The 15,540-nt window shown below is 40.8% G+C and overlaps 2 protein-coding genes across 2 annotated transcripts in view; both read left to right on the forward strand.

Annotated features, from left to right (window-relative positions):
* LOC118414804 overlaps positions 1–15,540 on the forward strand; it is a 1,072,569-nt gene that overhangs the window by 649,698 nt on the left and 407,331 nt on the right. The window lies entirely within an intron of this gene.
* Positions 7,281–15,534, forward strand: LOC118414842. Its single transcript, XM_035819106.1, has 4 exons — positions 7,281–7,423; positions 11,855–12,058; positions 13,740–13,937; positions 14,369–15,534. Exons 2-4 carry the CDS (start codon positions 11,891–11,893, stop codon positions 14,540–14,542), a joined length of 540 nt encoding a protein of 179 aa, XP_035674999.1. The 5' UTR covers positions 7,281–7,423; positions 11,855–11,890; the 3' UTR covers positions 14,543–15,534.

Genomic DNA, 15,540 nt, shown 5'->3' on the forward strand with positions numbered 1-15,540 from the left:
TGTGTTTGTGTGTGTGTGTCCTTGTGCGTGTGTGTATGTTTGTGTGTTTCTCCATGTATGTGTGTGTATATGTGTGTGTGTGTGTCACATGTGTGTGTGTGTTTCTGTGAGTGTGTGCGTTCGTGAATTTTTGTATGAAGTTATTTTTGTATATGATTCTCTTCTAGTTCGTGCAAGTCACAATTCAAAGAGGTTTCAGAAGAGTCATACTAGCGTGCCAACAACAGAATATTAAAACACGCAGCGTAACCCTTACTGAATACAATAATTAATGTATTGACGTCACATCGTCAACGTCCATCATCCCAAATTGTTCATCACCAGAAAGCTATTGAGTCAGATACTATTTTTAACCTAAATAGTTAAAGTAATTAGCCTTTATGGGGCCGTAGGGTCAGTTATCTAATCTAAGCAGATCTTGCGGTTGCATAAAGCTAAGGGCACAACCCGCCGTACGTACAAATACGTGCTGTGTACGTGCCAAAACGTGGGCAATCTTTTGGGATCCGTAAGTGGTAAGTACCGCCTCCGAACTCGTAGGGAATCCGACGGATTTTGGAGCACGCAGATATGTTGTAGAACCTTTACGTGCAGGTTAAACTTTGTGTGCCATCGGGCTGCGACGCGCCTGCCCTGTACAGCCTGAACGTTTTTAGAAATACGTGGCGGACGTGGCCTCCCAAAACAACGTTGGGACAAATTGCACGTGCGGCGGGTTGTGCCCTTAGATTAAAATGCACGTAAGGCGGGTTGTGCCCTTAGATTAAAATGCACGTAAGGCGGGTTGTGCCCTTAGATTAAAATGCACGTAAGGCGGGTTGTGCCCTTAGATCAAGATAGTATCATAAGCTCGGGGAGGAGTTTAGCCGGCAGAGAAGTTTCATTAGCCATGCACCAGATACTATCTTACTATCGCATGATCTGTTTGGAGATAAGTTGCTATCTACTGTGTCTAGATCTTGGACACGGTATTGGGAGGCAAATAAAGCCCATCTCTTTGCCCTCATCGCCTTTTATCTCCACAACTGAAGTCAGGAACCCATTGTACCTGCGTAGATTTTCACAAACAAAAATGTCTAATCATTAAACGCCATGAATTGAACCCGGGACCTCTTGATCTTGTGTCCGCTAGCCTAACCTCGTGGCCATTCGACGCTAAGTTCGAACAAGAACTCTGCGTATAACGTTGACGTTTTATTTTGCTCCAATATAGCTCACAGCTGGAAAGAAGCACATGCCATAAAACGCTGTCGCAATGGGAAAGATAACGGTTGATACTGGTGGGAAGGAGACGTCTACGGAGGATACTCCTACTCCGGCTTCCTGCTCCGCGGTGTCACTCTCCATCGAGCCAGCTGCTGTTCAGACCAGCGTCGCGGTGCCAGAGCCGATACCTAGGACTACAGCGGTAAGTATCTGTTGTGTCAGGGACATATTTTAGGGTTTTCTGGCTAGCTCAGTACAGGAGGTTTTGTTTTCTGTGGGTCTGTTGCTTTTTTTCTGCATGCTGGTCACGTCGGTAAATTGTGTTATACGAAGCCTCCCTCTATAGGGGTCTTAAAAAAAGGGACAATCAAAGGTTCTAGAAAGACCTAGGCGCCAGAATTGGTTATCTCATTTCCTCTCTTCAATGTCTTGCTACATGTACATGCATGCCCATGACTTATGATAGCCATTGTAAAATGAATTAAACAAAACAAAACAAATCAGAGAGAAATTTATAATAATAAAGAAAGCAATAAATTCATAAAAAATGAAAATACATTTCACAGACATCTTTGATTTTTGGTGTGTCAGAAGTGTGATTTTACTTTGATGTCTTATATGTCTAGGCCCGCAGCAAGGGAGGCTGTACCACCGCCGGTATAGGGACATTCTGCGTGTGCATGGCGCTCGTGTTGTTGGCCTTCGTTTGTGTGATGCTGTGGAGCCGGCAAATGACTGGCAAAACTCTGGAATGTGAGCAAAGTAGGAACAAAGGGATCAAGGTAAGTTATCAAAGAAGAGAGTAAAGACTTGCGGTCTTGAAATGTAGGTAAATGTGTTTTTAAGTGATTGTTTTTGCATGGTTAACAATGTATAATTGCACTGAAAAATTCCTTTGGTGATCTCTTCCCTGTACTCGAAAAGGGTATACCTAGTATAGACTTGACTGCACGTATCTTGGTCTAGAGCATGGATAGATACCAGGAGAGTAAAATGTATGCCTTTAGGTAGCAGAACACAGTATTTATTCGCGACCCCAGGGGTCTATGACGCTGGTCTACGTAGATAACGCAGTACGGATATAAATGTTGAATGCTGGGTAGAAAACCTAATTTGCAATTTTGAGAGACAGCCAGATATAACCTATGCTGCGTCGTCAAAGGAGGTGTCGACTTTGAGTACGTATGATTTGGATTGTCAATGTTTTCTATTTCGTGTATAAATGCGCTCCTTTGCGCAACTGCTTTTCTATTGTGAGCCGGCTGCAGTTATTTGACCTCAGCAGAGCGGCGTTACAAAGTGGGCACCAGAAAGCGATACGCCGAAAGGATTGAAAAAAAATCTTAATAACAAAAACAGTTTTTTTTTTGGTATTACAAAAGTGCATCATACTACATTTGTAATGCGTCAAAGTCAGTCACCCTGTGTCCCTTGCGTCAAGCTTGCGTCCCTCCGGCGTTCGAAAGATATCGAATTTCAGGGATAAAGAACGAATTTTCTTACTTACCTTTTGTGTATTTTGTCGTCTTCTAAGTCATACTTTAACGTATTACACAATATCTACATTATAAAAAATCGGAGAAAATAACAAAATATTGACGCAATGAACGAACCCCGCAGTGACGCAAGCTTGACGCAAGTGCAGTGAGATACCACCTTTAACTAGAAATCCCCATAAGACGGAAACTGTGTTCTGCTACCTTTATTTAATACTCTATTGTGACATTGAAAAGAATGGTCCAATGGAATCGAATAGTTTTGAAACAACATTGTTACATTCCTTGCTTATGATATCCTATAAAATTTATAATTTTAGGATAACGATTGCGACAAGATACTTGATGACGTCATGGGAGAGATGGGTGGAAGGACAACAGAGGAGGATGACAGCGACAACATTGAAGATAACAAATTTGATCGCGAGAGACAGAAATGAGGAATTTTAAGGCCCAGTATGATCCAGTATGTGACAATTGGGCCCCAAAAATTTGACGATATTCGCAAGAGCAAAACATTAATAGGAAGGAGATATGTAAAGCATTTTTATTGAGCAGGCTTTAAACTTCGTGGGTTTAAACTTCATTTCTCTAGACTCTAAGGGCCCGGTCGCATTATATTCTACGAACGTCGTAAGAACGCTGTACGATCTCAATCTGAGAGCATACTTGAATAGACGTACACGTGTTGTTAAAAATCAGCTGGCCTGTTTGTATCTCAAAGCAGGGTTGTAGCCAGCACCTGTCCGTCACTCCTTTGAAGGAATTTTGCAGCTGGGGACTGAAAAAGTTTTGCCCATTCCGTCCCCTGGGACAGACAAAAATTGATATGTAAAGACATAAAAAAATGAAACCCATGTGTTCTTCTTCACCAAAACAGATGCCATTGAACAGCTTAGTCTACAAGCAAAATTTGCACCTCAAAATGCAGGAAATAGTGTTTCAGAGGGTCTTGATTTAAACATTTTCTGGGACCCAGACCCCCTAGAAATGACGCGCAACGTCACGCCATGTCTTCGGTGCTCGATAGGATTCCCATTCAAAATCAAGGGGACTGAAAATAATTTCAGGCTGGCTACAACCATGTCTCAAAGTCTGTCTTAGATCCTTGTCGGAGGTAACCCTGTCGGAGGTTAGTTCTACCACAATCTGCTTGAAAATGATACATGAATTAAAGTCGTACGATAAACGACGATAAAATTATTCGCGACCTATAAGTCGCAAACTGAGCGCATCAAGTAAAACAAGGTTTGAAAGGAATACCGTATGGGTAATCACTGCCATGGTTTATACTAAGACGGCCCGATACAGTTTGTTAAATGAGTACTATGATGAGTTTCCAATATTACATTGCAAGCCGTATGTGCAATACATATCAAAAAAGAAAATTTCTCTGTTGTGTCGTTTTTAAATCAAATAGGTTCTACAAGCAATGTCTCTAAGGTAGGGCTGGGTACCGGTACAGAAAATTCAGGTCCAGGTCCAGTTCAGGTCCAGAGGATCAGGTCCAGGTCCGGACCTGAACCTGGACCTGATTCAGTATGACTCATACCAATGGTCCATTTCACTACAAAGAAATCTGTTTGGTGGAGTATTAGACATAACACTGGCGTTTTAAAATACTACAACGCTAACTGCACCTGTACGATTGACTGTAAACATTGGTAGAAATTACTATAAACTCTACCCTACTTCACTCTTGTCATTTTCTTCTAACTGCAAGCGCCAAAACGTATGATGCCTTATAAAATAATATGTTAATTTTCTAATCGGTCCAACATCCGGTCCACCTAATTTTTTCAGGTCCGGTTTTTCTGGACCGGTCCAATAAGAAAAACCTGTTTTGTACCGGTACGCTGTACCGATACCCAGCCCTACTCTAAGGCAAAGCATGTAATAATAGAATTATTTTCAAATCTGCCCACTCCTAAAATACCCCCTCTCCTAAAATACCCCCTCTGATTCTTTACAAACTGCTAGCTCAAAACATATAACAACGAGAATTAAGAGTTGATTTATAACACCAAGCCTTTTAATGCCGTGCTTTCTACCGGATAAAAAGCTTAATGTGATTACCCTGTGTCGTGCATTGAGACAGGTGTAAACAGTGCCTCCATAGACGAGCGATATGGCGTGCCGAAATCCATCAATCAGAAATTAAACCCTTTTAAGGACCCAGTTAGCTAAGAAGAGGCCAGTTTCTGTCAGCATTTCTAGCCGGGCTCTCGGGGTATCGCCACCCAGGGATATAGAATAATACCAACCCGCGAAAGAATCGTTTGGCGTGCGGTATTGAACTGGACGGGCGGGCAAAGCTATCAGCACCGTAGATATTAAGCGGCGAGCTCACGGTGGTATGGTTACTAGGCTACAAAATGGAGTATAGCAATAAGGATAGAGATTGTTCAAGTGTTCTAGTGGATGGGGAAAGATTTCTTTGATTTCTCAATAATGCCAAAGATTCCTTTTACTCCTTGGTCCGGAGTTTTTTTAGGATTTAACTTGAAAAATCACAAGTTAGCTGTGGTCGTAGTTTTATACTGTCTTGTAACGGAAGGTGCTGTAACTTCGGACGTAAATTAACGAGTTCGACATCGAATTGTATCAGTGTCAGTTGTCTAAAAACTGTTGCGTTTTGACTAATGATAAACGAGAGTGGTGGTGTTTGGGAATTTTCCGTTCAGGAGTTTACTTTACATCATCTGTGCACGATTTACACCATGAATCTCGGCCGGTAAAACAGAAAATTGTTGTTGTAAATATTGCGTTCCACATTGTTCCATTCTAAATAGGGTACCCTAACTTCGGATTACAAATACCTCTGTTTCTCTTTGACTCATTGGAACAATTTTAAGAAAACAGAAAGAAGAATTTTGTGTCAACTAACTTCAGCTTCCCTCTGGTTCGTATTTTTGGACCGTGCGTAAATTTCCGCCAATGCAAGGCCCGCTGTAACTTAGCGATTGTTTACGCCGCTTGTTGCATTCCAAGTCACTTCAACGCTGACGATCTGTTGCTTCGTTTGGCGATGAGACTAAATACTTCATTTCACACCCATGGCTCTTGAGTATGAGCGCACAAAATGCCACAAATTTGTTACAAGAATGCCGAAAGTGTCGGCAGGCATGTTAACACCGGAAACAGATATGCTGACCCCTGCACGGCACCGCATGTGATCTCAAAGTATGCGGCAAATCCCTCCATCAGTTCAGTGCAAAGTCATTGATATATTTGAACCAAATCCTCGATTTTTTGGGGGACCGCTAGCTGTGTTTTACTTGGTTTATTTTTGGGCAAGCAATGAGAAATTCACTTTCAATTATGTTCGTGTTATGATGCACTCAGCGATTTGCATATTGTCAGATGGGCGGGCCGCGCGCTGACTTCAAAGCCTGTCGCGAACTTTATGTGAGTCTAAGTTTTCATGCAGACATGAGTTTGCTACATCAATGATCCAGTCGCGTCGTGTTTCGTCAGCCGGTCACTGAGATTTTTCAAACTCAAGTTTATACGACGTGTATAAGCTAGATTAAATGCAATTTTACCGATTTGCGAGCCCTACTTGACTTATGTACCGCGCGACCAGAGGTGCCTGCACTGTTGTAGGTACATTTCGAACAGCGGTCAACAGATATGACCGTGACGTAACTTGGGGAGGGCGTTCGACGCCACGATTACTTCGTAATTTCAGGTCAGTTTGATTGCCAGATAAACTCCCCAGTACCCAAGTTATTGGTGTTTTGTATAGCTGTATGCCTCATGTCTAAAACAACTAAATTTGCAAGGTGATTGTTGAGTAAGTAAAATGTAAGAGGCGCCACTACACAGTGACCTTGTTTCGAACGTAGCCATTTTAAATGCTCAAATTCCTTGGTTACGCAAAAATCGATTATTGTAAACAAAACCGTGTTTCATCCAGACGACAGCTGTGTGCATTAACTTGGGTTCTTCGCGATTTTATTCAGCACTATTGATGAATACAAACATGCCTCATTTCTGCATAAAGGGACAATCAAAAATTAATCCGAAGTTACAGCACATCCGAAGTTACAGCACCCCCCGTTAACGTTATATTCGTGTTTCTGCAATAACGGATATCATATCATAAAGCTTATTGTTATTCTAATAAAGTAAGAGTTCTGACACGATTGGCCTATATTTTAGTCAGAAAGTACAGAAAATTGAGCAAAATCCTCGAATATTTTGGTAAGCGAGGCAACATGAAGAAATTCAAGCAAGTTATGACAACAAAAGTCGACTTGTGACATGCAACATTAGATCAACGGCGGCCATCTTGGATTCGGCACTACCTGGCACCGTATTAGCCTCAACCGCAGACTTTTTCGCAGGGCACTTTTTAGTATAGAGTGCAATTTCCTGTTTGTGTACCAGTTTTAATTGTACCAGGTTATTTGCAGACTTTGGATACTTCGTGCAATCAGAACTGATGTATAATCGGGGAAACGACACGTACTTTAAAAGTCATAAAATGCCCAGCAATAAGCCTGCTAAATAGGCTACACAGGCGAACCTTGCATAAACAGGTGTTATGTTACAATGTCTCGGCGAGACACTGGGAAACCTACACACGTCACTGGTAAAAACAAAAGGAAGGAAGGATTACATTACATTGACTCCCAGGCAGGTGCGCAACAGATTTCTCGAGGACGACTGCTGGGTTAAACGTCGTCTGATAAACGTCGCTAAGAGGATTTTTACAGGTGAGTTAAGCAAAAATCACTCCTTTTGTCGTGTTGAGCATCTTGGTGTAATGCTTGATCTATTCTGACAGGAAAGGTCCGAATGTTTTGAGTGGCTGGGTAGCTAGTCTGCCAAGTAGTCACACAAGGAAACGAGGAAATGGTAAAAAAAGATGGCGCAAACAGGGCACAGCTAGTATAGTTACCGTGTTGCAACGCTGACATATATGTTGTCATGTACGCGTAAATCTATCATATGATCTAAGGTACTAAGTACTTCACTTTGGGTAACTTTCTTAAACAAGACAGGACCAGGCAGTCAGAGTTTAGAGTGCAGTAGTGAGAAGGAAATGGGCTATGAAATTCAATACAAACAAAAAAGCCGAACAAGATATATGTTGTCATGTGCACGTAGAGCAAGTATATGATAGGGATTTTTGCGTTTGCTTTAAAGCAGAGACAGTGACAATGTGTCACTGCAGTCAAATTAGTAACTTATTTTGATAGTGCCACATACAAAGAATAGGCAGAATACAAAACTAGTCCCATAGCCTTTTTGAGACCGTAGCTTGTGGGTTCTTTTCCACCATGTCTCAGGAACGGTACTGGTAGGCCTAGCCCAACCATCTCCTTCCACCGCCTTTTACCTTCCCAACCGAAGTCAGGTACCCTTTTTTTACACCTGACTGGAGTGAAGAAAGCCTTTACAAAAAGCACAAGTTAGGTATTAGTAGCGGATTTGAACTCAGGCCGGTATGGGCCCAAAACCCTGCAATTACGACGCACGATTCTACAATATAATTTGACAGTACTTCTGTTCGGGTAACTTTTGTATAACTATGTATACCTTCTAAACATGAAAATACCGAACAACCAGATTTTGTAGAAGAGTAGACAAAAGAAAATAAGAAGCATGTATACCTTCCAGACCAAACAGTATAGGGCCAAGTCTTTGTTTATCCTGTCGGAGCTTTAGTGAACGAAATGTTATAATACAGTAGAGATTTCTTACATTGAATTGTAAGGTACTGTTCAGGTAGAGCAGTGTATATATATATAGTGCAATGGGAGACTGAAATGGTATTCGGAACGCTTCGAATTCATGCAAACTTGAAACGTTTTAGCTCCAAAAATGTTGTTACAAAACTTATAGGTTAAAGATAGCAGAGATTTCGTAGAATAAAGCATAGGCTGCAACTAGTGTCATCCGGGACTCTTCGACTCCATGTCACTATTGATGCAAATTCATTTTTGCCGGGGCGCCGAAGGCGCCCGGCTTTGTCCCCGGTTTAATGGTTCGTCCTTGGATGGGTCTGCTATGGTCGCAAAATGTACCGTGCGTTTTTACGACAATTCTCAGCCCTTCTCAGCCCTTCAAATAAACGCAATGTACCGTGCGTTTTTACGACAATTCTCAGCCCTTCTTAGCCCTTCAAATAAACGTTGTAAGAATACTGTTTATCCATGACCTCTACTCGTACAGAAAACATTGCAGCGCTCATTAGCAAAGTCTAGGAAAGGAAAATGTTTCTTGATTTGCAGTAAAACACTGGTCATGTAACATTTGAGGAGTTGTCGTTAAATCGCACGGTTCATTTTGCGATAGCGTTGACGGGTCCGGGTATTTAGCGGAATAACCCGGAATAACCCGGAATAACCCGGAATAACCTTAATAAAGGATGAAAGCTACCGAAATACAGTGTGCTTTGATAAGTTAAGATCGCAGAATGCAATATTTTGGCATAAAATAATGTATATATGGCCATGGGAACAAGAAATATTACGGTTATTCCGGGTTATTCCGGGTCATTTCGGGTTATTCCGGTAAATACCCTCACGGGCGTTGACGGTGCGGAGGAGGTGAGATTTTTATCGTACAGAAATTGGTACAGTTTGTAAAGTTATCTTTCTGGAATTCGGATGTATTAAAATATAACATTACATTCTAAGGCGTAGTGTCATGTGAGTAAAATGAGCACGACATTTGACGAAAGATTTTGTGGAGGGTATACAGTCAAGTTTATTGTGCAACGATTGGAACAGTTTACGTGCGGGTGGGAGGGGGGCGTGCGTCTATATATGCAGCTGCAGGAGGTCCTGCAGGACATTTTCGATCGTAAGAGTAACGTACAATTTGAAAAGATAGTGATCATGAATTCGGACACATTGAAACATATTTCCAAGGAACGGTATATAGTTTTTTTAGTAAAGCTAACTGTTAAACAATCAGCAAAGCAGTTGGCAGGATGTCACACCTGAACTTTTGTAGATTTTTGCTTTTTGTTGGTACTAGTAAGATGTTATGTGATCAAGACAATATTTTCTTTCTGTTTCAGTGACGCCTTAGACTGTTCTCTGCTATATATACAAGTGACACAGTAATATACAGAAACTTACAGCTAGCAAAAGTCTGTACTCAATAAGATTTTACACAGTACACATTTATACTTCTTCTGCTGAAATCTACGCATTACATTTTGCATCCAACCAAAGAGGTTTGAAAGAGAGTCCTTGATCCAACCAAATTAGACCTTGAGACCTATTAACAGATCATTGATCACTGTGCATTTTGCACATACCAGACTCAATCGTGCCACTGAGCACTGCATTTTGCACACACCAGACCAATTGTGCCACTGAGCACTGTGCATTTTGCACACACCAGACCTATCGTGCCATTGAGCACTGTGCATTTTGCACACACCAGACCTATCGTGCCATTGAGCACTGTGCATTTTGCACACACCAGACCAATCGTGCCATTGAGCACTGTGCATTTTGCACACACCAGACCAATCGTGCCATTGAGCACTGTGCATTTTGCACACACCAGACTCAATCGTGCCACTGAGCACTGTGCATTGTGCAAATAAAGTCAAGCAAAGAACACATATATTGTGAACAATGTGTGAATCTATTTTATCGGGAAAATACCACCAAGGTGACATCATTTTCAGTGGAGATAATAGAGGCAAACAATGCACTGCAAATGCTTTAATGGCAGTTGTTAACCACAGTACTTGCAGACAAGCAATTACCTGGACAAGTACAGACCTTGATGGTGTACTTTTTCAAGGAGATGCACTATACACCTACATAAAACCATCACTAAGATCTGGTGTGGAGTTCCTCTCCGTTGATGATATTCCAGACTATTTGCAACTTTACAACAATACTGTACGTGTATCAATAAAAGAGTCTTACACTGGAGACATATTTGCCACAGAAGCAGTCTATCCTTATTACACCTTAAAGAAAGCCCTAGAAGCAGCATTTGCTGAATCCAACACTTGTCTTTTCATAACAGCACATGGAATAACTGGTTCAACAGTAGCATTGTTGCACGCTGATAACAAGTATTTTGTTTATGACTCACATGCCAGAAGTCCCATAACAGCATTGCCAGATAGCCATGGCACTTCTACTTTAAGCATGCACAGTTCAAACAGCAATCTAGTTTCATTCTTGCAACAACTTAACTGGAACACAACATGCAATTTTGAGGTTGTCCCAGTACAAGCAGAAAATGTTTTCTTATCAGTTGAACCTACTGGTATACACATTATCAATCTGACTAGCAATGTTTCTTCTATGATTGAGTCAGAAAACTGCTTTCAAGTTCAACAACAACACACATACACCTTGGTTAAACCAGAGTTTGTATCTACGAAAGAGAACCTACAACAACCAAACACAGCATTTCCATTTGCACCACATTGTAACCAAAGTACTGGGAAAAACATTGTGCCATGCACCACAAGCAAACATCCAAGTGCTATGCCAGAGAACAGGAATGAAGGCCTCTTGAATCAATTAGTAATGTCACCAAATGCAGCATCAAATTTAAATGATAAAAAAGTGCAAGGTCTTGCAATCCAAAGCGCAATATGCAAGGACAAACAAGAAAAACAAACCTATCAACAGAAGACAGAGAGTCTTGCAGAACAAAGAACATCATACAAAGCAAAGAAAGCAAATGAGACCTGTGAGCAAAAAGCAGCACAGCAAAGAGCATCATATAAAGCGAACAAAGGTTTCCAGCCAACTTCCCATAGATTTTAGATATAAACTTCTAGTTTAATAATGATGCACATTTTACTGGAACACAACATGAAATTTTGAGGTAGTCCTTCCAAATGCGCCCCGGCCAGCTTTTTTTAAAAGCTTTCTTGTTAGGCTTCTGGTATTATTATCGCTAGTTCACCTTTATTCGCGGGGTAACCTATATCCGTTGTTTTATAAGGGGGGGGGGGGTCAAGTCGACAGACGGTAGTTTCAAACTGCGATACTTTGAAATATTGCACTTTGAGACCACCGTCCTTTGATACTTTGATACTAACATTTGATATCCTTAAACACCTTGTCTAAAGAAACGGTTACCCCGCAGATAAAGGTGAACTAGTGTTAAGTCTGGCATCAGTTGATCGTTTATATGTTATTATGTATCTGAAGGATTCCAGAGGGACATCAGTGTGAACTCCCTTCACCATGGGAAAGCTGTCGGTGACCACCAACGCCAAGGTGAAACCAGAGGACCTGCCTTCGGTGGAGAACCCCATCTCCACCGTAGAGCCGCTGCCTCCGAAGCCCGGGGCCACGCTGTCTCACTTCGTGGTGCCGCAGCCACCAACCGCGCCTCCGATGTACCGTCCACCGGTGAGTTTTTATTTTTATCTTTTTATTTACATGAAGTTCACCACAAAAGAAGGTTCATGGGGCCACTTATGCGTTTTGAGTTACAGTACTGGATTTTGAAGAAATGTTTCTGGATGGATTTTGAAGAAGAGTTTTGGGCCCACAGGGAAGCAGTTCCGTGGAAGTTTGAATAGTTCATAGTGAAGAACTTTATTGCACATTTTTGCCACACCGGGCTAAGTACAGGCCACAACAAGACATGATCATGAGGTAAAGTTCATATGTAATTCAAAATAAAAACTACTCTATCGTTAGGTACATTAAACTTTAAGTTATGGTGGAGATAAAAGAACAGATGTGTTTTATGATCGACTGCTCGTCGAGTTTCATTAGGAATATGATTTATTTTACAGAACTTAAATATATGAAATAGAGGAAAATATTTTGTACAAGCCTATACACTTCAATATTCTCTCTTCTCCATATAAACTACATTCTATTACAAAATGGCATTCTACCTCTATTCTATTTGAATTACAATATGTGTACAGCCCTTTTTCCAGAGGTTTCAATATGTAGTCTGTGACAGCTGATCCTTAAATCTTCTTCTAATCCGCTCATATAGCATTTCTAACAACTCAAAGAGAATGCCATCAAGTCCATTTTAACCCTCAAACACCCGAGTGGGGTCCATTTGGACCCCAGGCGTAAATTTTGAAGTACCATTTGAACATTTTTTATTTGACGAAAAAATCCTTCCGTGACTTTGTCAGCCAATATCTTCTATACCTTCTCCTAACTTTTTATGAAGATTGGTACAATACTGTGGAAGCTATAAAGAAAGTTCGTGATCAGTCCGTCTGGGGTCCAAACGGACCCCAGCCAAAAATTGCAGGTTTTGAAACAAACTTTTGAGTCTAACTCCCTAACTACTTATCCTATCACCACCAAACTTTCAGAGAGTAGTAAACATGTAAAACTAAATCCTCCTAAAAACTTCTGTGTCATCACAATTTAATATGACGACATTATGACGTCATTTAGCTTAAAAGGGAGGCCATCTTGGATTTTGACTAATGACGTCATGAAATTAGCATAAATTATAAATTTTGAATCATTAAATAACATTAAACTTCATAGAATTTTATTGTTGTAAGAAAACAAGCATGATTTACCAAAAAAACCTTGTTTAAATTAAAATTGTAATTTTTTTGCAAAAATTTGCATGTCAGAATTCCGTTGCCATGGCAACCCTAAATAATGATAAATTTATTCTATTGACAAAAATATTTTTCTAACAATATTTTGTAATATATTACTAAGTTTCATAGCTTAAGCACTAGCCGTTCATGAGTTATGCGACATAAAGCTTGCTGAGGACCTCAAAATTCCCCTCTCTGGTCAGAATGGGCTTAGTGCAAAACATTGTCCTTCTGATCTTTTGCATAAATTATGATAATGAGGTGGAATTATCAACACCTTAACATGTCAAAATATTCCTCTTACATTGAAGAAGCAATGTATGCACAAAGATCACTGATAGTAATTGGAACTGACATGTTATGAACGGAACATTTTGGGGTCCGTTTGGACCCCACTCGGTCATTTTAGTCGCAAAAAAAGGTCGGGTGCTTGAGGGTTAATACTTAATCGATATGCCTTGTATTGCAGATCTAATGACACTTTTGTATTCCCATATTAGGTTCGCAAGAATGGCTGCTCCAAGAAGTGTAAGATTGCGGCCGTGAGCTCCGTCGTCTTGATCCTGGCCGTGGCCCTGGTCGTCACCGGTGTGTTCTTCCTCCGTGCGCACCGGAGGGCCGAGAAACCTCCCTGTATGCGGTCCAGCCACGAACGCCATGCTAGCCACGAACGCCATGCCAGCCACGAGCGCCAAGAGGTATGTATAATTCCAAAGGAGGCATTGCATCCTTCCCAGCATGCATTGCAACACACATTCCACAGTACACATCCGAGATAAGAATCTACCATATACTACACGCAAGAATGTTTTATAGCGGTGCTGTCTATATCAAAATTACTTCAACCTTCAAGTTGCGTCTTTTTTAAGTTTTGTGGATTTTGTTGTCGTGGAGTTACGTTAATAAAGATTATACATTCTGCTTACAAGATACACAAAACAAACTTTAAGGTTACCCTAACGCCTGGGTGAGTTAACAAAATTTATGCGTTTGCTTGAGTGTAATTTTTTCAATTGCATTATTTAAGTCCTTTTCCATTGATGACAGTAATGCTGGTGCCATTTTTGGCAACGCTTCAGAGGCGAGTAGGGTAATGTTTGAACAAGTGGCTTCATTTGCATATTTTCAGGAGGATGAGGAGGACTGTGACGAGGAGAAGAACGAGAAGTGGTATGATTGGCTGGAGAACTGCATGAACCAGTGGTTCAACAAACAGCCTGACGAAGAGGGCGGCGATTCCGGGGAGGGGACTTCCGGGGAGGATGACCCACCACCCGGCCGCCCACGACCGCCCAAGCCGTGAGGACCTCGCGAGTTGGTGGTAAAGGGCAAATATCACAGTTACTGCTGGCCATAGAAGACTGAAAAATACATGGAATCTTATAGATATCTATCCTATAAAAAAGGCACAGGGGCCTACTGGATGAAAATGGAAAGGGCGAAGGGATCGACCATATCAATCTCGTATAACAGCTGAAAGTCCTAAACAAAGCCGACCTTTGACCCTGAATTTCTGTCATATCTATCCGCGCTGTGAATATATATCAGATCAAACTACTCAGACATATCCTTGCGTAAAACATAAAACTGGTGAACTAATCGAATTATAACCGAATTCGGAAATTTTATGTAACCTTTGAAAGGCTCCGAATTGGACAAAAATATTGCAAAGCAAAGCTATAACTGTGTTGTCAGCCTTTAACCCCCTGACCCAATCTGAGGTTTTAAAGTGGACTACACCGGCTAAATGCTGTCGAACATTGTTTGCTCATCAGATTTGAGATGCTGCATTTTTTTTAGCTTTGCATGTTCAGTGTGCATGTTTTAGCACTTTTTCACGAGCCACACTCGGAATTGATGTTTGTACTATATACTCTGTTTTTGCTGTTGCTTTCAAAAGTCATTGTACTTAATGATTTACTTGAATTGAATAGAGAACTATATATTTAGATGATAGATAACAAATCATATGACATACATTCAATGAAAATATCGCAAAGCTATTATTATAGTTTCATTTATACGCCATGATAATCATATATTTTTTTACATTGTGGTCACTTGCATTCATTGTTTTTCTACCTACGATAATTAGGCGTAATTTCTTTCAAATTTTGGATGGCTTACAATTCATGCTTGTTTGCAAACTTGCAGATTGTGTAATCCTTCTTGTAATACTATGCATTTATGATGTCCTGCTTTGCTTATGTATTGACGGTCATTTGGGTGCATTCACGTACACATTTGCATGCTATCACGTTTCCTTAAAAAACACAACAATGTTATCACATGGTATCTAGT

The sequence above is a fragment of the Branchiostoma floridae genome, chromosome 4 (genome assembly GCF_000003815.2).
Source record: "Branchiostoma floridae strain S238N-H82 chromosome 4, Bfl_VNyyK, whole genome shotgun sequence".
Lineage (NCBI taxonomy): Eukaryota > Metazoa > Chordata > Leptocardii > Amphioxiformes > Branchiostomatidae > Branchiostoma > Branchiostoma floridae.

What these genes read in the sequence shown, in the direction of transcription:
- LOC118414842 (XM_035819106.1), top strand. Translation starts at nt 11,891, where the DNA reads ATGGGAAAGCTGTCGGTGACCACCAACGCCAAGGTGAAACCAGAGGAC. An exon ending in CTCCGATGTACCGTCCACCG is followed by an intron (nt 12,059 to 13,739) that starts GTGAGTTTTTAT and finishes TTCCCATATTAG; the next exon opens with GTTCGCAAGAATGGCTGCTC. An exon ending in CCAGCCACGAGCGCCAAGAG is followed by an intron (nt 13,938 to 14,368) that starts GTATGTATAATT and finishes GCATATTTTCAG; the next exon opens with GAGGATGAGGAGGACTGTGA.